Source organism: Macrobrachium rosenbergii, chromosome 16 (genome assembly GCF_040412425.1).
Source record: "Macrobrachium rosenbergii isolate ZJJX-2024 chromosome 16, ASM4041242v1, whole genome shotgun sequence".
Classification (NCBI taxonomy): domain Eukaryota; kingdom Metazoa; phylum Arthropoda; class Malacostraca; order Decapoda; family Palaemonidae; genus Macrobrachium; species Macrobrachium rosenbergii.
In genome coordinates this window covers 41538762-41564992 of record NC_089756.1, presented here as the reverse complement: position 1 = coordinate 41564992, position 26231 = coordinate 41538762, and the positions used below count along the sequence as shown (strand labels likewise).

Genomic DNA, 26231 nt, shown 5'->3' with positions numbered 1-26231 from the left:
GAATTATTTCATCATAACCACCAACAAAAAAGGAATCTAAAAAAAATGTCATGAAAATGTAAAAATAAATACTATAATTATAGAATTATTCTGCACTCACTACAGCCCATGTCCAATTAGCTCACTATAACTCTCAGGTACTTTGATGTCCTCCTTGAACCCAACATCATTTGACACCTGATGATAACCTTGCAGACGCTCTCAACAGAAGGGAAACCTGTGATATCAAAAGATTTATTCCCGCCAGACTGTACTCCAGATGGAGTTCAACATATACAGCTGCATCTTATCTCAAGCATCAATAAAGCAGTTCACTGGAATTCCTCAAACTTCCACTGACCCATCAGGGTAGGCACTGGGGGGTTTGAACCAGTTCTTAATTGCCCACCACTACTAGTACACTTTGAAGAGAACATACCTTAGTCTATATAATGCAACTGCTAATGTTGAACACATTTTTCAGCCCTAACTCCAGCATCTTCCCCAATATTTTCATAACATGACCAAGCACTTGTTTTGAATTCACTTGGAAGATTCACAGAGCATTCAGTCATTCAAAAGTTTCCAAGAAATGGCATAACATTGTACTGGAAGAGAGAGAAAGTACCGTACATACCATGTGAGATAACCTTATTATGGTTAGCATGGGCTGACCAATGATCATACAAGAATCAGCCAAGCTTCACTGAAGTCATACATTAACAATGTTCTCTGCAATTTCCATTTTTCAAGACGTCCAAATGTTGGAGAATGGTCTGTGAATGTCTGTAATAAAACTAATTTTATTTAACCTTATGGAATGGATATCAAAGGCAAAAAATTGTAAATCAATCTATTGCATAAGCAGGACCAAATGTTTTACAATCTTGAACACTGAAAAATTAGCTAAAGGTATTTACAGTATAGAATTTTTCAAGGTGAACAGTGAATTGCACACCTCTCATTTTAAACTTGCACAGCATGCCTGGCTAAGGGCACACAAAATGAATAGCTTTTCTTCTTTCTAACTAACAAGTGGTACCGTAGTTTAACAAAGCCATGGATACCAGTGGTTAAAACTCACCCAATTATGGTACACTACTATCTTACTTGCTAAATAAGTTTTTGTTTTGATTCTTTGAGAGACATTTGAATCCCTGTCTGTATAACTTGAATTGTTTCTGATCCTGAAATTCATACTGTAGGCTGTCATGTTCATCATGATATTTATGTATCTTACCAAAATGCATTGTGACTGAAGTTTAATGTATTCATTATACCTAGAGCTATAAACTTCAACTGATTTATTGTCATGAATGTGAAGAACAAAAGCTCTATGCAAATACAGTTCATATTCTTACACGCTTTGAATAAACACCATTATGAGTTGAAACAATCCCTCTCTCTTATGTAGACATTAATTTTGCAGAATAATTATGCATAATTACTAATATAGTGTTTAAAAATGCTTAATGGCTATTAAAAGAATTTTAATATTGCATCTGATAAAATTAATTTGTACTGAGATCTCACTGAATGCTGAGGAATTGTTTCAGATCATAAAATAAAAATTTAATAAAATAAAAATTTACATTCTTTAAAATAATAGCATGTGGATCTCTCATATTTATAAGGGTTTTCCCATATTATACTATAAAAGAATACTCTTAGTATGCAAAATTTGAGTGTCACCAAGTTCTGAATAATACTTCATGCTGACATGAAGCCTTATAAAAATATATTAGATTCCTGCTTAAATTATTCACAAACCTTTTATAAAACTACTATACAATGAGCAAAATAAATATAAACTGACAAAGCATCATATACTTATAAAATAAACTGCCATTTGAAGTAGCAAATCCTACAAGCATCTTAAAAAGCTGCTATAATATTCCCTCCTTGCTATGTCCTTCCATTAATTCCTTTCTAACAAAGATGAGGTCATCCCCTAAGGTGGAGTGAAGAGCATAGCCCCTCTCCTGTAGAAAAGAGGTGAGTGAAGCCCCTCCTTCAGGTACATGTTTGTATTCGACACACACCACGTGAATAGTGACCTTGTTCCAGGGAAGTGTTTTTAGGACCTGTAAACAAAGGATAGACAGGTTTTATTTGGAAAATCAACATTTAAAAAAAATTACAGCCTCAGAGATAACAACACTGTTAAATGTCATTTTTGTCACTAACTGAATTACTTATGCAACAAACTAAAAAATATACAACATTGCAAAAATTCTTACTGAGAAAATGAGTACCTAAAACTGAATAAAAAAATGTCTGGTTACTCTGAAAGTGACATCCAAGATAAACACTCAATTTTGAGCTTCATTTTCAGTGAACTCCAGATGACAGCAATTCCGATTTTATTATTCTCAACAAAAATTATTCATACATAATTCCTTTTTTGACTAATTGTGTGACACATGGATTGGCTTGTAGAAATTCTTGATATCTCATTCTTCCAGTATCCATGTTTCATCACGTGAAGATATAGACCACCTTACTCAAGCTGGTGTCAGTATTCCATAAGGCAATAGTGCCAACAATGTGCCTTACACAGCACAGTCAAGGTATTAAAGGCCTTCGGCAACATCTTTTCAACCTCCTGATTCATTCTTCATTTATCTTTGAACTTTCCAATGTCTCAGTTCCCATTCTCCCATTTCTGCTGTCCAACTTCTTCAGTTTCATCTTTCCCCCACCTTCCACTATAAGGTACACATTTCACTCGTTTGAAAATCTACATCAGGATAAACAATCCTGAGAAAAAAAGTATATGATTGGATCATCTCTTTAAATGACTATGCAAAAATATATTGTCTACATGGAAATAGCCTATACTGATGTTGGACATTTAGTTATTTGTGAAGCAAAGGGTAAGCACATGAAGGCTTCTTCTAACAGGCAACAGTGAGAGAGTATCAGATGAGCAGATGAAGCACAGGTTAGGGCAGAGCTGTAACTTACTTGAATATCTTGAAAGGGGTAACATGGGAGCAAGGGCTGAGTTTCCAGAGTGGAATACCAAAGGGAGAGTAGGTCCAGGTTATGCAACTTCCCAAGACACCATACTGTACTTTACTCACGGGTCATGTCAACTTGTCCCAGACCAATTATAGATCAGTATAAAAGAGAAAGAAGGCAAGACAACTTTGTAGGTTAAGAATACCCCATTCTCAGCAATCCTATTCCCTTTTCCTGTTCTACTCCTGGACTGAGACTAAAAATACATGATGAAGGATCATACAACAAGAGCCTTGCTCGGAATGGAGAAATGGTTCAGGGCCAAGTCCACTCAAGAGACAGGACAACACTGAACTGCTGGAAGGCAGAGTGGCTATTAATGAATCCACCCAAGCAGGAAAACTAGTTTCAACCAATACAGGACTGTTGGTACAGAGCATGCAGTAACAATATTATGCCAGCTTGAGGGACATTTGAGGGGAAACAGAAGGAAATTTCCTGGACCCAATATGCAAGGATGGTGTCACCTCTGGGATGAAACCCAGGGTACACTCGACAGGAAATCCTTCCAAAAGGAAGTTATGAAAAGATGATTTACACAAGTATCTTACACTGACTACTCAGTTCTTGGTGGGACCAAGATAATGTTCCTGCTCCTGTTAGACTGACTACTTCTCCCAATACTTGGTCCTCGATGGCAGCAAGACCAATGTTCCTTCTACAAGAGGAGAGACTTTCAGCCCTCTCTGCCATGGTGGCCCATACATCAGGACATACAGAAAGGAGAGGAAAATAATCTGCTTCAATGACAAAAGATCCAGAGGTCTACAATTGAAGCAAATGAAAGACAAAGCCAAAGCCTTGACAGAGTCCAAGACTTCTGGGAGAATTCTCAATTTTCTCTTTGAATGACTGGAGAACTGAAGTGTATGGGCACACACATCAGAAATTGCATTGCTTTCAATTCAACATCCACAGTCAAAATCTAATTTTTTTCCAAAGATTGAGGGGAACATCTTCCCTTGACAGATGGTCCCAGACTGTATGAAGGTCCTGAATAGTCCTTATGAAAGGTCAGGGAGGGAACCTGCAGAAACTGTCCATGATGGTCTCGCTGAAAATCAGTCATGAACTCTGGTAACCTAACCTGCAGCTTTCCATAAAGCTTTGATCCCTAAGACGAGGACAAAGACTAGCATCATCTCTACAAAAGAGAACAACCCTAAGATGAGGTCAATGTCTAGTACCTCCTCTACAAAAGACAACAATCCTAAGATGAGGCCAAAGACTAGCACCTCCTCTACAAAAGAGGACAATCTTAAGATGAGGTCAAAGACTAGCACCACCTCTACAAAAGAGAACAACCTTAAGATGAGGTCAAAGACTAGCACCTCCTCTACAAAAGAGAAAAACCTTAAGATGAGGTCCAAGACTAGCACCTCCTCTACAAAAGAGAACAACCAAGGGATAACCCAATGATAACCATAAGGCGACTCCCAATGGAACCCCCCTCCTTAAGTAGTCCAAAGACTGTGAAGGAAGGTGAGAGCAGAGAACAGAATAGAAACTAAGGTGCTCCTCTGGAAAGTACCAAACAGTCCACACCTGCATTAGAAGAAAGTATACTTTACGACACTTTCATAACTGATAGTTTCTAAAATATAATCCAAAATCTTGCAGCAGAGTTACTAATCGTATGAACCACAATACTGGTTATGAAGCACTGAACCTTTAACCTAAAAGAGGTTTATTAAATTAAAATAGGCTGCCAAACTACAAGAAAACTTATTTGTTCTGAAAACCCCAAAAACAAACAAAATTACCGATGCATGTTATACGTAATTGTTCAAGTCTATACCAACACAGATAATATATACCAAAATAACACAAAGCCTTAAAACAAGGTTGAGTTCCATAACAAGAGTGGCAGCAAAGACTTGTAGACTTCATGGAGACTAAAGAAAAAGTGACTGGGTTAGTGACAGGTGAGTAGGTAGTAGCCTGCTACTCACCTATCTGCTAACATTAACTACATTGTTACAAAGTTTCAATAACAGAACCAACCTTTGTTGAAAGTTATCCATATAAAAAACCAAAGCTTGCATGTGCTATAACCTCCCAAACAGCACCAACAAAGTAAAAGAACACTTTCAAGACAACAATGGACTTAGAATACAATGCAAATCTATATATTCTTATCACTAAATGCCTGTACACTCCGCAACACAAATGAAGATACAGTTTTCGTCAGATTTTGTTCATCGAACTTACAATTTTTTTTTTACCGAAAACACAATCTTGTTAAGTTTACCCTAGAATATAAAAACAATATGCAAAATATATCACATAAGTCAAATCTGCAAAATAAAAATGTTCAGATACTTAATAACACCATATATGTTCAAAGTAATTCGAATTTCTCATATGGACTCACTCATAGAGATCTTGAAGATAAGAGTTGGGACTACAGTACTGGCTGTGTTACCCTGTATCAAGATGGCAATATTTACTTGTTTTCCTCGATGAACAGGATTATTATTGCTTAATAAGTGTTAATGGTCATTATGTTTGTATTTCATTAATTTCTACAAATTCATGTTTGTATTTCAGAGTGTTTAAAGTTAGCTGGCGTCAATGGCAGCCAATGCCGTGATGGCTAAGACAGGTTGAAAAAACCTACAGTGCTTCCCCACTTTTTCGCAGGGATAGGTTCAGAACCCACCGTGGAAATACAAAATCCGCAAAAATGCAAAATCCCCTCTAAAAATGCTTATAGCTGCTTGTAACTACCAAATACCCTGTATCCTTTAAACTAAAAAGCTTATAATTAGTGAATACAATGTTGCTCTTCAAAAAATGCAAATTAGTGATAATTTTAAAGATAAGGTCCATAGAAAAATTTGCGAATTGGTGAAAGTTCCCACATAAAAGTAAAAGATATGTTCCACAGCAAAAAAGTGGGGGTCAAGTGAGTTAAATCTGCAAGAGTGTTCTCTATGATGTGAGGAGCCTGAGAACTTCGGGCAGGAAAGCACAAGTCACTGGATATTGACATAACGGCTTTCACACTTTGAGGACTTTGACACTGATATGGCTCGAATGCTAGTAGCTGTTTACAAAGCTACTGTCACTAAAAGGAAATCTTTATCAAGGTTAAAGTAGCCTGTCAATTCGAAGATTTTTTGGCTATGCTCCCATTACAATACATTAGCAATTTTTTTTGCACGATTTAAAACTTTCATTGCTTGAGCAGTAGATTTTTTCAAAAGTAGAGACTATCAAGAAAGTAATGGTGACCATAGCCTATGGTTGAATTTTTTCCACTTCTTTTACATTCTTTGAATGTTACAGTAACTTGCAGAATCAAATCAGGACTAGGGTATGACTTTCTTAGAGAATTAATTTGAAAACTATAGTCACTTCAAATTTTATCCAGTATAGTAAAGCACGACCTTGGCAGCCCTACCACTCGGTATCCCAGGAATCTGTGCCCTGATTCATTGCTCTCCCCCCAACCTTTTCCCATACTTTACAAATATGTTGTTCAATCTCTCAAAGAAAATTTAATGAATTATGCAGCTACAAGCAGGCCTATGCTTACACAAAAGCAGATTTTGCTCTCTCGCTCTCTCTCTCTCTCTCTCCCAAAAACAGTTCTTTTGGGCGGCGGGTTCTGTTCTCAGCTACCACTCTGTTGGCTCAAAATCTCCGACCGGCCAATGAAGAATAAGAGTATTTCTGGTGATAAAAATTCATTTCTCGCTATAATGTGGTTCGGATTCCACAATAACCTGTAGGTCCCGTTGCTAGGTAACCCATTGGTTCTTAACCACGTAAAATAAGTCTAATCCTTCGGGCCAGCCCTAGGAGAGCTGTTAATCAGCTCAGTGGTCTGGTTAAACTAAGATATACTTAATTTTTCCTTCCCAAAACATATTTTACAAATATATTATTACTCAATCTCCCAAAGAAAATATAATGAATTAGGTATTCATAGATAGGCCATAAGTCTATCTATGAAACTGATCTCTCATAATATTGCATTCATTTCTGTATTGTTCCACACGTTTCCCATGGATATTGCCCAAATTTTACAACATATTCTCTCATTATTTAAGATTGTATTTCCAATTATGTATGAATTTTATTTAATTTTAGTGTAATAACATCAGTTATGAGTAATGTTTCACAGTAGGTTTTAAAGAAGGATAGTCGATATTCTACTCTGAACTGACGTTACCAAAAACACTTGAGCAAATAATAGAGGTTGTTACTGCATTCAAGTAACAATGATTATAGGAATTCTGGAGAATCTTTATGATAAAGTTAGTATTGGAAATCTAGCATGCAACAAATACAATGACTTTGAAGCTTTGCCCACTTTCTTGAGTTGACAGGTCTGGCATTACTAAATATTATATGTTCGATGATTTAAGAAAACTTTATCTTCACTTGTGTTGCTGGGTGTAAATGGATTATTATCCTGTCACCCATATATTAAAGATATTCATCAAAAAATTTTGTTAACCACTTACTCAGAATTTTTCAAAGATCTTTATGCTTCAACGTTCACTGGTGTGTAGATCTCATATTTTTTTGTCCCAGTGCACTGAAGGTAAGGATGGGATGGCTAGAGTACACTATTTGGAATGTCTTTTGTTATTATCTGGAAATGTGGGTGTATGGACAATACTGAAACCTGACTGGCTCTTATGTTCTAAGTGCCCCAATTAAGTGGAATTTTGGAATTCCACAGGGTGCTAAGTTAAGTCACAACTTATCATTTTAATGTACAGTGCTCAAAGTTAGGTTTGGTGGAGGAGGGGCAAAAGTGCCGAGCCCTAGATTAGGTTAGGTTAGAATACTTTCTTGTATTTCACTCATTTTGTGATTTCTCCTATGCAAAATCCCCATGTTCCCACTGTGGTCCCCACAATTGTAAGGTATAAGGGAGGAAGGGTCTGGTATCTCTGGAACCACTAATTTGTTACCAAAATGAATATCAGAAACACTGAAAAAACAAAGGAAAATTATACTGTCAATTCCAGAAAGCAATTATAGTTTCAAGTAAAGATTTACCATAAACTTCTGTGACTAAATATACACTGCTACATTACACATATTTGTCATTTAGGATGGTTTCTTTAATTCTTCCAAAGAATTTAAAATCTTTTTCAAAATTTAAATTTTTTTAAATTTTATAATCTCAATTTTTCTTGTGAATTTTATGGATCATACACACAAAACTCATTTGTTTTTTTGTTCCTCTACATTTCGAAGATGGCCTTATGTATTATATTACCCTATGACATTGGTACTGATCCCAATTTTGTTTTTACCAACCTACAAACAACCTAGTTTCCCCATATTTGTTGGATGTAACCATATAAAGGGGAGGACACAACAACAAAAGTTTGTCTCAAGAACAGGCAAGCCCAATGGGTAAACACAACCACAAGCATTCACAGATATAAAGTAATCCTATCTAGCTATGGCCAAGAAGAAATTGTCATACTATATCACTATTCTTTGGATAGCTGTAATAACTCAAATGCTCAGGTTAAACTAAGTGCTGACAAAATTATGCCCAATTACTGCATGTCGTCCTGGATCTGGTCCAGCTGCCTAGGTTTGCTAGTACTTGGGCCAGTCAAGTTTCAAGCCTTGGTAATTTCTGGTTCATTTTTGCCATCCACATTTAGTATAATATAGTATAATAAATGGCTGAAAAATGGTATTTGGCATTTTTTCCAAAGGCAATAAATGGGCATGTAAAGGATAAGTTATGCATGTATATACCTATAACAATATGAAGACTTGCATCATTTCTAATATTTTTGTTTTTGAAGCTGGTATGAGCTCTTGGGCACTGAGCGGTATTAGGTGGTTATAGCCTAGGCCTATCGGCTATTTCCAAGCACAGATACTAGTTCTTTATTTCTTCGTTACATAATAATTACCTACCAATTTAAACCATCTATAAATTATTAAAATATCTTGTGCTAAAGTCCCCAAACATTTACTAATTGTTTCCCATTTTCAACATACAATATATTCAATTTAACAACAGCTACCTCAAGCGTAAGTTTTGCCAAAGGCTAACATGACAAATTAATTAAATCTTTATAGTTATTTGAAATCAAAAGTAAAAGCTCTCTCCATCTACAAGTACCATGATCAGTTCCACTGATAAATCCCTGGTAAAACTGAGGACTACCACCACGCCCCACTGGTTTGGTAACTACCAGCTTACATGCAAAATTGGCACTGTGTTTAGTACCAGCACCTTAGGAAAGAATGTAAAAACATGAACAGAAGATGGTAAATATCATAAATATAACCAAAACATATACACATAAACAAAAGGTGGTAAATATTCTGGTTCATGTATTTGGCAGGGACCTTTCTTTAATATGTGCATATAAGTATTTCAAACATTTAAATCTGCTGTATTAGACAAGTTCGACCATTTTAACAAAGCTTTTAATTTTCAGAACTCATAGGTAACCAATCTTAGACTAAGTAGTTGATACTTTCAATGTTTGAAGGTTTCTTAATATTATTGTAATCTAATTCCCAAATGGGCTATTGTATTAGTTTACTGACATTCATTTCCCTTCAAATAAATACTTTTAGGCATAGCAGACCCCACCCTCATATCCAACAATTTGGAAGACCACTGTGAGAAACTGGGGTCTCTGGTTGGGGGAAAACATAGGAGTGAAATACCAAAACGTTAATCCCATTGATAGTTCTTATATCTTAATACCTTGCACTAGGGTAAGGACCCTGTACCCAAGGTTAGGTTAGGTTAGGTCATTTGTTAATGAAACGAATGTCAAGACATGTTAAAAGGTATTTCTAAAGCATTAACTATGCACGGACTGTATGGAACGGTTCCGCAAATACGAGAGACATTAGGGAGCCATATGTTCAAGAAGGGAGTGGCTAAGGAAATCTAAAAAGGAACCATACTAACCTAAAGTACACTAACCTAACCTAATCTCACCTAGGTCTAGTAGACTGTGTTACTTAGCCGTTGGGCTCCGCACCCCAGGCCCCCAGGTGATGGAAACCCACTTCTTACTAAAAGCTCCCCTACAACACTGCGCATGCGCAATAACAAAAATATAATAAATTCTGAGGTCAACTGATGGTTAATTACAGTCGAGCGACAAAAAATAATGATAAACTCTTGCTAAGCAACCAAAATACCATAGGAAAAGTCAATTTCCAAGGAAATACCCGATGCGGAGCTAATACTTGTTCTATTATTTTACAAAAACTCATTCTATAATAATTATAGTATTATAGATGCATTTTGCAAAAAAGTAATTAAACTTTGTCTCTGAAAAAAATTCACCATATCGAGATATGAATGTTTATATAATCCCCATCCAAAAATTTCTAAGTGTTTTGTTTACTTTAACATGGACACAGTTTGTACTCTGATGAGAGTTTGTTTTTGTTTAGAACTGCATTGTGGTTCTGATGCGAATTTTTTCTCCCCTTAAAATTGCATTGTGGGTAGTTACGTGTTGTCTGGGAGTCACTTGACCTAGTGAAAATCTTACAGGTGTCAGACATTTTCCCTTGCCATTTGGTTCAAGTCTGTCATAGAGTGAGGTCATGTCCAGTCTGTGTTCGTCTTGTAACTTTGATTATTTTCGCTTAATTCACGATTTTTTTAAATGAAACTTGCATTGAATTTTAAAGACAACATGGAGTGTTACCTGCAGCAGCACAGTTCAGTTTTAAAATTTTTTCTTGAAGCTGCTAAATTATATCCACCTTTAAGTGACACTCAGCCACCATCACCACCTAAGGAATCATTTTCTGATGACCCGACTACGTCCATCCAATTAGAAATTTATAATTGTTTTTAAAATAATGTAACATGATTTACCTTCTGTAACCCCAGTGTTGAGTGCAGTGCAACATTACCTCTTGCCAGTATATACGAGCCTGCCATGAATCATTATAAATGGGATAAGGCGCAAAGCGCACGTTCCACCACCCCTAAGGGATGTTAACATTACACTAGCCTACGTTGCCTGACTATGGCTTGCTAGGTGTGCTATGATTTACCTCATTTTACTCATTAATTCAAATGCTGTTTTGTGTCGATGGTGATTTACCCCACCCAAAACCCCCCCATTCCCAAACGGTCCCCAAACTTGTTGGGTGTAGTAGGGGTGTATAGGCTAGTAACTCAAAAACAACTCATTTCCCCTATGTATTACTATCGTAACCATTCAGAACACATTAAAACACACATGAAAATACATAATTACTTTAGAAAAATGGAGTTGGAACTGTTGTAAAACTTTACCAATTGTTCTACCAAAACTAATACTGTACTGAGATGAACTACTTACATTAAGAATTTTGAAAAAAAATCCATTGCTGCATTACCTGTAATTAATCCACATTGCTATGTTTACAATGTCAGCTGATCCACCTTGTTCAGGGAAATCCCCGGATTACACTTAACTGTGATTGATATAAAAGTTTTGACACTTGAAAATCCCTCTTAAAACTATCTCTGGATAACGAAGATACCTTAATTTTTCTCACCTGTAGTTCAGCACCCTCTACGTCCAAAGAGAGTAAATCAAGGGTCGTCGTGTTGAGTGCAAGGAGTAATGAATACAAGGGGAAGCACTTCACCCTAGTAAAGATTCCCTGGTGATGTTTCTCTTCACTGCCACTTGCTATGTGTCCCATAGTGTCACTCTGCCTGGAAGGAAATATAATTTCTGTGCTTTTTCTAAAAGTTGAGTGACAATTCAAGTGATTAATTTACAAAGATTGTACTTAAGGAAACTGGTCACTGGAAAAATGGGTTTGCCGGTTACTGGAAAAATGGTTGCCTGTCACTGTGATAAAAAAGGGATGTGCAAATCTTCCGAGTATCTAAGTTCCTTAAGCCTGTAAACCAAAAATAGCTTCTGAGATTCATCTAATCACTCGTGTGCCCCAGTTGAGCCTGGCCCTAGCATCTAACCACTGTGCAATAACGGGGAAAATATAAGCTGCTATTGTCTTGCTTTAAAAAAAAAAGCAAAAACTAAAGATGGTAAGGAGATAATAAATTTTGAATATATGCCAGTGACAGGGCCACATATGAAATAAAAAGCAAATAGGAAAATGATGTTTAATACATTTTATTAAACGTAAATGTAATTCACATTGTACTCTTAAATAAATGTTTTAATATTATTCATGAAATAAAACCATGAGAGTGTTACAAGCCATCTTTTAAAATTCCCTCTTTACAAGTTAGCTAGCCATGTATAAAATCTATTCACTAACTCCTGAGTCAAAATAAATTACGAAAACAAAATACATGCCAAAGGACTTACTTGAAAGTGACTTCTTTTGGAAAAGGACTTGGAGAGAGACAAGCATGGACGACATGGGACTTCCTACCCCTCTTTTTCAAAGTCCAGAAGTTCCAGGGATCAGGCTCAACAAGAAGTCCAGTCCATCCCAGCTGTCTTTCCAGGTACAAAGTATTGCTCAGTTCTTCTCCGTTGTAAGCACCTGCTTCCACGAAGAAACCCGCCATGCTATGGGGATGAGGACAAATTTAGCTTGAATCGTTACAGGCCATTGATAATATATACACAGTATATTTACAGCCTCTGCCTACACGCGACCTCCTTTACTCGCTCTCTTATATTTGGCCATGTTGTCTGCGGCTTTCCAGAAATTTATTTAACTGCTTTACCTACGGTGTGTTGTTGTTGATGGCACAACACCTACTCCCCTCCACAGGACCACATCCCTACTTGTGTTCTGCAGAGCTCTGTTTTTCCATCTGCCCTTGCCCTCAGTTATATCAGTGACCTCCAGTCTGTTTCTCCTCTAATTGAAGCTTTCACTATTAATTCAACCATCAATATTTCTTCCTTATCCTCTAAGGCCTCTTCTGTTGACCACACTGCATTTCGATTACTGCATCCAAATTCTTAATCCCAACCTTCCGAATTAATCTGAATGAGTAACCTATCACTGCCACAGCTCAAAGCGAACATTCCCGTCCTACCAGGTGACTTAAAACACCCATCAAGGCACCTCTTCCAACACTTTAATCTGTGGGAACAGGTGATCATGGGACTTCACAGTTCAGTAACTGTTCTTCCCTTTACTGCCCAACTTTGAAATTCTCTTCTTAATTTTATTTTTGTTCGTTTGCTTTTTTCGGACTTACAATGTTTCTCCTACTTTAACCAATGAATCAGGGATGAAACACTACGCCAAAACTTCCCGGATCATTCACTTTATGCACCTACCCCACCGCCAAATCAAAGACCTTCAAAAGAAGGCATCGTGCTTACCCCATATAAAAATGGGAAAAAAGCACGTTAGAAACGAAGAAGAAAAGCGAACCATATGCAGTGGCCAAGGCCCCTAACACAAACTGTGGCATTCACCTCTATCTTGTTCACTTTTCGCTTTTTACGGAATAAAGATATTTCATTCGAGAACCTCTTTGATCTATTCACGCCGTCCTCTCAGGATTCATCTGAACACTTCAGAGTGATTCTGACTTCTCACCAACCTATTTTCTTGTTCTTCTTATATGAACAAGACACCCCGGAAACACACTCATCCATCTTAAACTACGGTAACCGTTTAACTATGTCTTTTTCCACATTTTTTTAATTCCTTCTCACTCAACATAAATGATACAAACAATTCATCTCAAGAGTGTCATCTTCCTTTTTTTCATATTTAACATCTTTCATACAATGCAACTTTGACTTGCAATGCCACATTTCCAAACTATTTGCATACATCTTCCTTGGTTTATGTATTCTGTGATACCATCTTTTCTGATCTATTACACTGTGTGTGTGCGTGTGTGTGAACTGTTCGTTATGCACATGCAACACATACTTATCCCTTAAATATATATGAACCCACTTACTTTTCCATGGAGAATCTTTTCAATTTGCTTGCTCTGTCCATTTTGAGAGAAGTCCAGAACATCGGGATTCTTGAGGTTGTACGGACCGGGAGAAGGGGCGACCAGGTGCAGCTGCCGGATGTACGAAACAAGATCTGGGTGGTGCTGCGGCGCCCCTTCGAAGTTGTGGTCCTCCAGATCCCACACCTGACGAGGTGTAGGATGCCGACTTAATCCTATTGAAAAAAAACGAACGAAAACATTCTACTGACTGATGATAGAGTTTTGATATGCTAATGAATGAGTACACAGAAATTTTATTATACAGCTGACTCATCAGAAAGTTTCAGTAGGTGACTGGTTAAGAGTAGGTTTATTACTCACCTGACTGATAACTGAGTTTTAAGATTTAACTGCCCGATAAGAGGTTTAGTATTACAGTAACTTTTACCCAAATGCAATAAAATTTTAGTTGATTTGATTAATGAGAATTTGGCTATACGGCCAAACACTATGGGCACTTTCAACCATTCAGTGCTTAAGGTTGAATTGAATCGAATATAAAATTTAGGCCAAAGGCCAAACACTGGGACCTATGAGGTCATTCAGCACTGAAAAGGAAATTGACAGTAAAAGGTCTGAAAGGTGCAACAGAAGGAAAACCTCACAGTTGCACAATGAATCAATTGTTAAGTATATCTCAGTTTAATCAGACCACTGAGCTGATTAACAGCTCTCCTAGGCTGTTAGGAGAGGGTGGAAAGTAAGATGGAAAAAGAGAATAAGAAAGGAGGTACAGTAGAAGGAATGAAAGGGGTTGCAGCTAGGGGCCGAGGGTACGCTGCAAAGAACCTTAAGTAATGCCTACAGTGCACCGCGTGAGGTGCACTGACGTCACTACCCCCCTACGGGATCAGTGCATAAGGTGACAAGAAGGAATTGGGCAGCAAGATGGAAGAAAAGAAGCGGGGACAGAGATGAAGAAAAAGGTTACAGAGTGGGTTCAGCTAGGGGCCAAATGGGCGCTCCAAAGAACCTTTAGTAATGCCTACAGTGCACCATATATGGTGCGCTGACGGCATTCTCCCTCTCCCCCCACGGAGTTAACTTTTAGTTTTTAGCTGTCAAATGCCTGATAACAACGAGCATTTATTTGTCGCGCTTAACAAGCATTATTATCATCACCGCCCCCCAACACTGCATGACGCAGAGGGCCTCTATGAAAATCGGCCTCTTCCGTCAAGCTTCTGATGGTTTTCTACTTCACCCAATACCTGACTTGGCATTTAGAAGGATTTCAGTCATATCTCACAACACAGCTAAGTGTAATGACATGGAAATTTAAAAATCCCTTGGAAAAAAAAAAAGGTTTAATTTCTACGCTTTGCATAGTTGGGGAAAAAGAAAAGTATACCTTAGTTTAACCAGACCACTGAGCTGATTAACAGCTCTCCTAGGGCTGGCCCGAAGGATTAAACTTATTTTACGTGGCTAAGAACCAAATGGTTACCTAGCAACGGGACCTACAGCTTATTGTGGAATCCGAACCACATTATAGCGAGAAATGAATTTCTATCACCAGAAATAAATTCCTCTAATTCTTCATTGGTCGGCCAGAGACTCGAACTCGGGCCTAGCAGAGTGCTATCAGAGAAGTCTACCGACTCGTCCAATGAGGAACTGCATGGTTGAGGAGAGAGAGAGAGAGAGGACATTTCACAAACAATATTTAAACTAAAATATTTCCCAAAATCAAAGTTCTTATAAACAAAGCTTCAAAGGAGCATGAACGTAGCCTTGAAAGCAAGCAAGCATTCTACTTTGATGATCTTACAAGTAACTTCTGAGAATTTCTTAAGTCTTAGGTTTGACATTTTTTACAAGTAGTAGTGACCAAACAGTTTCACTGCTTATAAAGTAATTTTCCACCGAAAGCAAATGGCGAATTTGGCCAGACAAGACACACCTATATAACATAAGGTAGTATGTGTGATCTCAGATTTTAAGATAAAAGACTAAACTGTCAAGCGATATTAAACATAATCCTTTAAATCAACACAATTATTATTATCACTGATGTGCTAAGAACAGATCTTATCCAAAAGCTCCCGATCTCCCCGTCGTTTTTTCCCGAGATGTAACCTAGTACTAAGACCTTTCCCTGATAAAAGCGGGACGTCATATCTTAAAAACTAGCTATAAAATTTTCTTGAAAATAATCTCATTATGTTTCCCACACCCAAATTACTGAGGAAGTACTAATTTAACCTAACCTAGCTCTATAGTTCTGTTTAATAAATAAAATAAAATAAAGAATAACATTCGAATAATTGGATGAGAAATCGCGCCAAAAGTTTAGAGATCTTACGGCACTACTTTAGCCAAGGTAGACGCTTCCAGTTTAAATTAAGACGTGGAGTTAAGAATATAAATTTAAACAAAACTTCTCAATCAAAATTAAGCCCAATATCTTGGGATGTAAATTAAGTTAGTCTAAAATACGAACTTCTAGATATACAGAAGATAAACGTGTCAATTTGAGGTTATAAATGAGCCTAGCAAATTCCGGAAAAGTCACGGAACATATTCCTCGCATATATTCGATCCCCAGGACCTACAAAATGTAAATATCTCACCTCTGGCGTTGAGAAGGAAGAGAAGCGAGATGATGGTGAGAACCGTAGTGATGAGAATGGTGAGGGGGGCGGCTCTGGGCAGACGCCCAGGTCGAGCACACCACCCCCACCATTCCTCCAACACTCCGCCCATGACCCAGGCCACCGAGATGAAGACCCAGCTTATGTCACGCCCATGCCATCTGAAAAGAAAATGTGGGTGGAAATGAAACTCGGAATTATATGACGGACAAAAGACGCTACGGGGGAGGTGGGCTTCCGGGATGATTAATTTTCAAAATTTTCGGGAGAAGCCTCAGAAGGAAAAGGAAGATACATGTGGTCCGGGCAAACGAGTTTAGGGTTCATGGGAAATTACAGGAAAGGAAAAAAAAAAAAAAAAAGATACGACAGAACGTGAAAGAAAACGGTAACAAAATATGACATAACGGGGAATGTCGGAAATCTGTGAAAAAGGAAAATGTCTTCATTTTAGGAGTCGGGGAAGATTCGAGGTAATTTATTTCAGTTCTAGAGAGGGGAACGTACGTTCTCTCTCTCTCTCTCTCTCTCTCTCTCTCTCTCTCTCTCTCTCTCTCTCTCTCTCGTTCTTTAACGTCCACATTTCTCTTTCCACATGACCCTATTTCTCAATTATCTGCCGTAAGAACCTCTCTTTTACAAGTGTTCTCTCCGAAATCATTCTAAGTTCTTGTGACTATATTCCTTTTACATTTCCTTTCCCCGTTCTCGCTAGACATTATTTTCTTCAATTCTCTTTCGCCCACTTCGTACGAAGGAAGGAAAGATCCAAGACATTTTCGCCTGATTCCTACGAAGAGAGCAAAGATCATGACATCCTTAACCTGTTGCGCAATCCCTACCAAATTCCACCCCCCCCCCAACCACACCAGAGAACGAGAGGGATTTTTATTGGTGGGGGAGGGGGAATTGGGAACCCTCCCTTTCTAATCCCTCCTCCTCCTCCCCCTCCTCACAACCGAAGAGGTCCTGTCTCCGTCTAGGTCACTGCCGAATTAGGCTTCGAAAGTTATAAGAGGTAAGTGGGTCCTGCCCAAATCCGTGCCCAGATGCCTTTCACCTTTTCCTTCGCGCATGCGGATTGCAAATGGCTCTGCCACTCGGCTGTTATGTTATATGCATGTGACTATTAATATTAGCTTGGACGTCTTGTGTTTGTTTGGGAATAAGGTATTCTAAAAAGCTCTTGGAGTTCATGTTCCTCTGCACGTACGTATAAATTAACATAAATGGAGACACTGACAGATTTGAGCATAAGATCCCTATTTAAAGAGCTCGGCAGAAATAAAAAAAAATTCCTTGATACTTTTGTTCTATATGCAGGTGGAGATTTCCACGTGCTTAGTAACTGTTTCTCTGTTTACGAATATGTTGTATATGTATGAAATGATTTGATGATTTTCGTCACTATGAATATCATGTAAACTTAAAAAACGACAAGAATGTTCCATATAAAACAAGAATCACATACATACACATACACAAAGAGAACCTAGTAGGTGATTAAAGAGATCCTCATGACATGACAAAAAAAAAAAAAAACTCTGTCTCCTACCACCCCAAACGTTTTTGAGTTTTTAAGGTGAAAAAATAAAATGTATACAATTATTATCCATTTTTTCTGAAAAAATGTGAGTAAAAGTGATAAAATAATTTTCATATTAGCATGAACCTCTGTGCTCTTAGTGAAGAAGGCTTCCGGTTGAGTGGAACAAACTCCCTGAATTTTAACCCTGCCTCTAGGAACAATAGCCCTTGCCAGCACATTACTGGCTTAATCTTAAACAATAGCATCTCGCCCAGCAATCGTTAAAGTATGTTGCAGAAAGAGCACCTATGTCTGTCAGACTCTGCTACACTTCTTCACTTGTTTTCTGTTCTTTCCTCTCAGTCCTGTCTGTTTTGTCTCATTTTACGTTATTATTTCCTCAGTAGGTAGACTTTTTTCTTCTTCTTCCGAAGTTAACCAGTGAGAAACAAAAGATAAAACTGACAGGTCATCCTCAGCCAGTTACCTACTTTAGCTTCAGCGAGACAGGAGCCGAAAGGTCAGCTGAGTGAGAGTGGCTCTTTCAAAAATGGCCCTTAAGCATCTCGGGGTCTCACTTACTGACTCTGGAAGGAATAAAGAAAAGTATAGTTGAAAGAGGAAAAGCTTGCTTAGATGAAAAGGAACAGACTGAGAGGAAGAAATGAATGAAGTACAAGAGAGAAGGATTGACCTACATGTCATGATTTTGAAGACTATACTTAGAATTCAAGTTTTCAGTTAAATTCAATAACAAACGACTGTATATATTAACTAAAGATATAGTTTTTTTCCTCTTGCAAGATTAATTTTTCGATTTTCTTCAGGCTTCACCCAGAAAAGGGTACAGGTTTTCCTGTCCCATTAGCTTTTGCTCCTAATTTTAAAACCCTTTCACTGCTTCTCCAGAGATGAACCACAAGCATTCCATCTCATCATAACAAGACGCTTACTTGGTGACTTGCATCAATCCTGTTCTACTGAAAAAGGACTCGCCTCATACCCAAGCAAAAAATTTCTCATTCTGGGCAACTGAATTCCCCTCTCTCTTTACAAGAACTTGGCAAGCAACAGTCCTAACAGTTGACAAGATGCTTTAAAAGAAAGCTCACTAGCTGAAATTTTTCTCATAAGACCATTCTTCCTTGATCTGCTTAGTAAGTCTTGATCTGATTTGCTTAAAATGTACTTTACATACACATAAAAAAATTATATGAACCCCTCAGGGAAATCAGGCAGCTTTGTCATTCAGCGTCAGTGTATCGTTCACCCAGTTGTTGGGGTGACTGTTGTGGGTTGCACAGGGTGTAAAATTGGTGAAGTGTGGAGGGGTATAAAACTTCATCCACAAAGACTACTGAGGAACCAGGTTATAACCTCTCCTGTGGTCAACCATTCAAAAGGTAAAGAAATACATCAACCAACAAACCTTAAAATATATACAAATTATAAAGAGCAATAAATTATAGAATCACCGCTAAGGCCAAGGGTGAGTGAGTATCACTAGCGCAGAAACGCCGAGAAAGAACTAATAAATACGGAGAGAGAGAGAGAGAGAGAGAGAGAGAGAATCCCTGAAGATCTAAAAGATTGAGGAGCCATCGTTAGAAATAAAGTTGAACGTTACTGGTGGTGGGTTCCTCCCATCCTCCACCAATAAATAAATAAAAAAAAATAAGTAGAAAAAATGAGACAGAGAAGACTTTAATGTGCCATTTCTTGAAAAGGAAACAAAGTGGCTTCCGGGGAGAACATAAAAACCGAATAAAGTTGCCATGTGCGTGTATTTAAATTTGTATTTCATACACCGTTCGCCTAGGAAGGTCAAATATAGGCAAAGGAATTCTTAGTACGTATTTAAGAGTGTGTTTTGAATTCTGTTGTTATCAGCTCAATAATAATAATAATAATAATAATAATAATAATAATAATAATAATAATAATAATAATAATAATGTCTCTGTAAAACGGCTTAGTCGGAATCTGCAAACTTACCAATATCACTTAATAGATCCTCGTGTGAGAATAAAATATATCAAAAAATAATTTTCGAAATTGTTAACTAAAATGCTGAAAGATTTTAGTGGCAAATCTACAACAAATTTCCATTCCACAGACGATGTTTAATGTCAAAGGTATATGGAAACGTGCTTCTTCCCGAGTCTGTCTTCCAGGCCACCAGGGTATGTTAGGCCACAAAAGATCAGGTGGTGTTATACAGTAATGAATTCAGTACTATTACTGAAAAGCGATAAGTGCATTTATTATGTAATAGTTTTACCTTCCTTCAGCATTAATGAAAGGAATAGGTTCAACGGTCAGGTAATACGCTAAAATATCAGCTATTGCCAGTACTTCGTTCATTGTTATTCACTGACAAACCTGGACCGACTGTTCCAAAATAATTGTTAACATCCAACCACCGCCTTCCCGCACTGAGAACGCTGGCGTCTTCCAACAATGGAGACAGGAAGAAACTTTCAAACAGGAAAAAGAATCAATTCACCTTATGCAGTGTAAAGGTAGGCCTAAAGAATATGTTTATTCTGTGCTGTTATTAAAACCCGTATAATGTTACGCCCAGTTAAGGGATATTTATAAGGTGTATTCAATTTCTGGCAAAGTTGAGAAGGGTCTACGCCTACGACGCAGAGTTTTTTTTATACGATTTATAAACAGCTGGAGTTTTTTTTATAAACTCATTTTCAAAATAAAAAAACTTACTGCAATATAGAAAGATTTTAATGACTATTCGCTCGTGTACTTCTTGCCAATTCCGTAATCCAGTCCACCAAGGTTAGGCTGTATTTTATCCCCTATTGGTGATGCTGTAAAATAGCTGTGGACACGACGTTCTGCCATGCTCGATGTTCCGCTGTGAGGGTGCATGGGGATGGGAGACCCCAACAAGGTCAGGGCATGGTGCCCTAGGATACGTTAGATTAAGGGAAAGTTAGGCTGAGATGCATCCCTATTTACATATCTCTGATCTGTTTTAAAGCAAGCCGCGACCCGCAGGAATAACGTTAGCAATTCTCCTGCACTTTTATCCCCATTTTGGCAAAGGTTTAGAAAGTGTACAGGAAGGGTATATTAGCAAAGTGTTTTTACGTGATGTGATAAAAAGCTTCACCTTAGTCAGATAGGGAAAACTTGGTTGTCATTTATCTTCTTTTAGACAGGCGTTAGGAGTCTCCAGCTAGTGCAAAGTGGGCACATTTTTCTGTGATGTGATGAAATGCTGTGACCTAGTTTAGGTTGGAAGGTTTACACTAGTTAAAAGGCCTGATGTAAACCTCTAGACTCATACCAAACAAATGAAATGGCCTGGGTTAGGTAAGTTAGCAAGGACCCCGTTTCTGGCCATTTTAATTTAAACTATTTTTCTAGTGATTGCTATGAACCTTGCATAAATTTTTCAGTGCTTTAATATGTTGAACCATAGTCTTCAAAAGCTGGCGATAAAATTCTTGTAAATCGCATCGAAAACTAATTGAAAGTTGAGTTTATATTACAGACTTCTAACTAGTTGTCTGGTAAAAATACAACAAAATCTTTACAAAAGGACAATAACCATTGGCTGATTACTAGTAAATTTCCAAACCCGATGTCGTTAAAGCTTTTACCTTCTTTCTCGTTGGCCGATGTATTGCAGTTGTAGAAAATAAAAATTTTTGTAATATTCTAAAATTTTTAAACACTGAATTATCGTGAAGACGACCATAAATAAGTAAAAAATGCGCCGAAGTTTCTTCGACGCAATCGAGTTTTCTGCCTGGTGGTGGCCTCAGCCACGGCCCATAAAACTCTTGGCCGCGGACCACGAAACTCAGCTACGGTCCGGTGGTGGCCTATGTTGTTGGTACCTATAGCGCTGCCAGAGGTATGATTATGGGTAAGTTTAACTTTTAAATAAAATCAAAACAACTGAGGCTATAGGGCTGCAATTGGGCACGTTTGATGATTGGAGGGTGGATGATCAACATATCAATTGTGCAGCCCTCTAGCATCAGTAACTTTTAAGATCTGAGGGCGGACTGACAGACAAAGTCGCCACAATAGTTTTCTTTTACAGAAAACTAAAAAAGTAAGGTTACCATTAATATATCCTGCATAACATTGCTTAATAACAAGACTATGAAATCACCGATAGATGACATCACGAATAATAAAACAATTCAAAGTAATAAATTTAAAAAATCTTCGAAAACATATGCAATTTTCAATATTGAAGGCCTAACCTTGGTATCAGTAGCTCAAACAGCGGGAAACTTGCACCATTTCAGTCAAGAGTTGGTTAACCTTTCACATCTGGCATATTTCCGATTTTCTCGGTGAGTATACCAAATATTGTAAATCTGTGCTGATGTGATTGAGCAGTAGAAATACATACTGCATCACGCGTATAACACGCTCAATAACTTCATTTTTGCACCGGCAGGTCTTGGCAAGTACCGAATGAGATGTGTGACGTAGGCCTAGTTACACCACCGATAACATCGCTCTCTTGGGCAGTTGTCAAGGTACGTAATTAGGATCTGCCACCAATATGATTTATCCATTCGGAGGGTAAAAAAAAAAATACATAAGACTACGGGAAACCTTGAGAACTATCAAATTCGTGGAATGGGAACTACTACGATGTTCATGGTCTCCCTCAAAAGGATAATGTTAATTAAAACCGTTATAATCTTATCTAATTCGTCTTACGGTTTTGCATTGTTACTGTGTGAGACTATAAACACCGTAGGCTAATCGACCCTTGTTGTAGGCGTTAGTTTATACTGTCGGTTGTTGTTTCCTTTTTATAAGCAGAAACATTTTTCGAATTATCTTGTCCTTTATTGGTATTGCATTATCGTACTGGTTACGTTTTAGATATGAGTCTACACGATATAACAATGCCGTAACCGATTCTGATAACAGGTTCTGTTGTTAAGCTCGGCATATTTATAAGAATGGCTATTATTTCTTCTTCTTTAACCTAACCGGTTTCAATTTGACCCCAGACGAGGCATTAAATATGGCGACACATAATGATTTTTGCATAATATCGATATCTCGGTAACCGGTCATTTGCGCCGGTAGTGGTTGTTCAAGTTAACAAGATAAAATATGAACTCGGTAAAATAACAGTAAATATCCACAGTTAAATACTGCTTCCTATGTTGTAAAAGTCTTTAAATGAGGCTCCCGCAATTAAAATTGATGACACTTACATGGCTAAAAGTCTTTAAATGACTCTTCCACGCCTTCAAAATCTGGAGCGGCTCTTTGAGAAAAGGCCTAAAAATTTGAATATTTGAATATACATAGGCTATATCAGCACAGGTTAGCTAATGATAATAATCAGTCCTTTTGCCGTATGTTTCAGGCTGGCTGTTACCAAGTAATACTAATGATATTAACCGCCTTGACAACAGCGTCATATGAGAGAGAGAGAGAGAGAGAGAGAGAGAGAGAGAGAGAGAGAGAGAGAGAGAGAGAGGCTAAATACTGTAGGTTTGTGTTGAAAGAGGAAGACGAATTTGTGAAAACTTAACCATGATAGCGATCCTGGTTCGAATAAACACTTGTATAAAGGGAGAAAATAAAGTGTGCATACAAGAATTATGGTATGAAAGGTCTTCGAAATTTACCGAATTAAATACATCTAATCACGAACTGTTTCACGATATCTGATCTGCTCTTACGGTGGGTAACATTTTAGGATTAATAAACTTTACTGAAAAAAGGTTGACTAAACATAAATACAATGAAAAAGCGTATATAATGAAGAATAATGATACAAGGCCCTTAAAGAAGGAAATAACTGTAGGGAACGATGGAATTTGAATCAGAGTGAAAGTAATTAATATGACAACTTTGGGAACCCAGTAGCGTACCATTTTTGCCCTGTTGAAGGCAAGACGAAACGTTTCCAAAATTTGATAGACTATTGATTTTTTCAATCTGAAAAGTATAAAACCTAGCACAGTACAGATTTGGTTATTATCGAGGGTAATCTAGGATCTATGTCATTACACCACTATCAGTTACCAATATTAGTAATACCATTAGTGTGACCACATCAACATAAATTCATCATTAATACAGCAGGGTGTTAGTACTATCCTGAACGTAAGAGCAATAGCGGCAGGGTGTTAGTACTATCCTGAACGTAAGAGCAGTAGCAGCCAAACACGCTACCGTGCCATTATACTTTCTTTTCTTAAAGTTAATGACCCCGGTAAAAGTAAGCTTTAACGAAAGCCATTAATAAACTGACCAGGTCACGATTTTCAACCAAACAAACGAACGAACGACAGACCAAGACATCCAATCCCCGCCGTGACCCATGGCCCCGAAAACCACATGTTCAGGCGGAAGTAGCGACTTTAGAACCAGCTTTCTCCCTCCCCTCCCCCGCCCCCCTTCCCGGCCAGCCAGCCCAATAGAGTCAGCTCACACAGACCTACCTCTTTTTCATTGAAAACAGCACATCATTGTAAAGAAATAAGCCTTTCTAAATGACAAAACCTGATACGCGTTGTCGAGACACGGAATAATCAATAGCATCTTGCAATTAAATAAATAACAGTCTTCTGGATAATCGATTTTACTGGTTTGTTTCCATTGCGAGGAGTTACTACTCTTGAAGCAAGGGCAAATTATCGCGAACACAGGGAACCTTAACAAAATTTCCGACAACAAACTTCTTAGGGTACTCACGATAACCTTCCCTCGCTCTGCTACCGGAATTACATGGCTAGTCGCGTTATTTATCACTGAACAAAGGTAAAAATCACGCCGTTTTTCAGCGAAACACGACTCGTGTACTATCTTCCAGGCCACTCCAGCTTTCATCGTATGTTTACCTGCGGCCCGTCTGGAATCGGAAGAGGGAAGCTACTTAGCGCTGGAACCCTTAGTACGAAAATCCTTCGTTATGCAACGAGACTCGCGCCTCTATATATTGTTACAATAAGGCGATTGAGGCAGACGCCGCTCTGTGAGCTCGAGAGAAGCTACTCAAAGAAAACGGATGAGTGAATTTTTATGGGTAACACAAATATATCTTTTTTTCATTTTTCCTTCCGTCGTTTTCTCCTTTCTTTCCCCCCTCCCCACCTTTTTTCTTTCCCGGAACCCCTTACGCCGTTTATTCTTCATCAGTCTTAAAATTCTGTCCATTTAGACAGAAAATCTAATTCATATTCATTTTCTTAAAGACATTTTTTTTGCGCTAAGATAGTAACAAATAAAATGTTAAATTTGTCAATAACAAAGCTAGAGCGAAAATTTACTAGTGATAAATTTGATTCCTGTATTTTGATTCTGTAACACACATTCGTTCAAACTTTCCAGTTTCATTTTAGGTAAGCGTATCGTCGGTGAAACTTGTGTGAAATGCTGCCGGTAGCTATTAGTTGTTCGAATGACTCAAACATGCTGTGTTGTGTGAATGAGAGTGTGAGTGAATGTGGGAGTGTGTGTGTGTGTGTGTCTTGCATATATATTACACGAGAGATTTTATACTTAAAATTGAAACGGCGAAGGACCATAAGAGAATTATAGGCTACAGGTGACTTAATTCAATCAGTTATCTATCTATATATATATATATATATATATATATATATATATATATATATATATATATATATATATATATATATAATATTAATGTCCTTCAAAACTACTGTCAGCAACAAAACAAAAGGAAAACATTCACCTGCAAGAGTCATTAAGTCAATCGTTTTAAATTGTTCCATTGGCAGCACTGTAGTATCAAAGGGCTGCCTGACAATTTCGCAATAATACGAATGAGATTAACAGCGAATAATAGAGAGGCGAATGAAACACTTTAGGCTTAAAAAATGTAAAAAGATGACTGGTTGTTTGTAAATTTGCAGACGTCTTCATTTTTTTTTTATAACGTTTGAAACTATTGTTTTAGTTTGAATAGCCCTTATGTCTGCACAGTGTCTTTTTCCTGGAGCAGCCCATAATGGAAACAAACCTGATCAGATGAGCCCTATCCGTGACGTCACCATGCGCGGGAATCGTGACACCGTGTATTCCCCCTCCAGCGGTGCTTCATGCCAAGTCGTCGTTATTATTGTTGTTGTTGTTTATATCGCTGTTCTTTCCTTGATTCTTACGTTTCCGAGCGTCCTCTGGTGTTATGTATCACCCCATATCACGA

The 26231-nt window shown here is 37.8% G+C and overlaps 2 protein-coding genes across 5 annotated transcripts in view; one reads left to right on the top strand and one right to left on the bottom strand.

Moving 5' to 3' along the window:
- Positions 1-818: 818 nt before the first annotated feature.
- On the bottom strand, positions 819-24890 carry LOC136847368 (protein Star-like). Its single transcript, XM_067118992.1, has 6 exons — positions 24755-24890; positions 16495-16676; positions 13872-14094; positions 12309-12515; positions 11521-11683; positions 819-2063 (listed from the first exon to the last, which is right to left on the bottom strand). The coding sequence occupies exons 2-6, from the start codon at positions 16625-16627 to the stop codon at positions 1866-1868; spliced, it is 924 nt and encodes a 307-aa protein (XP_066975093.1). The 5' UTR covers positions 16628-16676; positions 24755-24890; the 3' UTR covers positions 819-1865.
- Positions 20465-26231, top strand: part of LOC136847367 (segment polarity protein dishevelled homolog DVL-3-like) — a 106013-nt gene continuing 100246 nt past the window's right edge. Inside the window, exons 1-3 of one of the 4 annotated variants that reach the window (XM_067118988.1) lie at positions 20465-20565; positions 22278-22377; positions 22485-22566. The gene's annotated coding sequence lies outside the window, so the exon portion shown is untranslated. Of the gene's footprint in view, positions 20566-20854; positions 21069-22277; positions 22378-22484; positions 22567-26231 lie in introns of those variants that run through there. The other 3 variants (XM_067118989.1, XM_067118991.1, XM_067118990.1) reach the window with 3 other exon arrangements.

Bases quoted from the DNA above. Each gene is read 5' to 3' on its own strand.
- LOC136847368 (XM_067118992.1), bottom strand. From the start codon at position 16,627: ATGGGCGGAGTGTTGGAGGAATGGTGGGGGTGGTGTGCTCGACCTGGG. The intron at 14,095-16,494 runs GTGAGATATTTA...TTTTTTCAATAG, and splicing joins CTTCCTTCTCAACGCCAGAG to GATTAAGTCGGCATCCTACA. The intron at 11,684-12,308 runs GTAAGTCCTTTG...ATTTCCTTCCAG, and splicing joins CCAAAAGAAGTCACTTTCAA to GCAGAGTGACACTATGGGAC.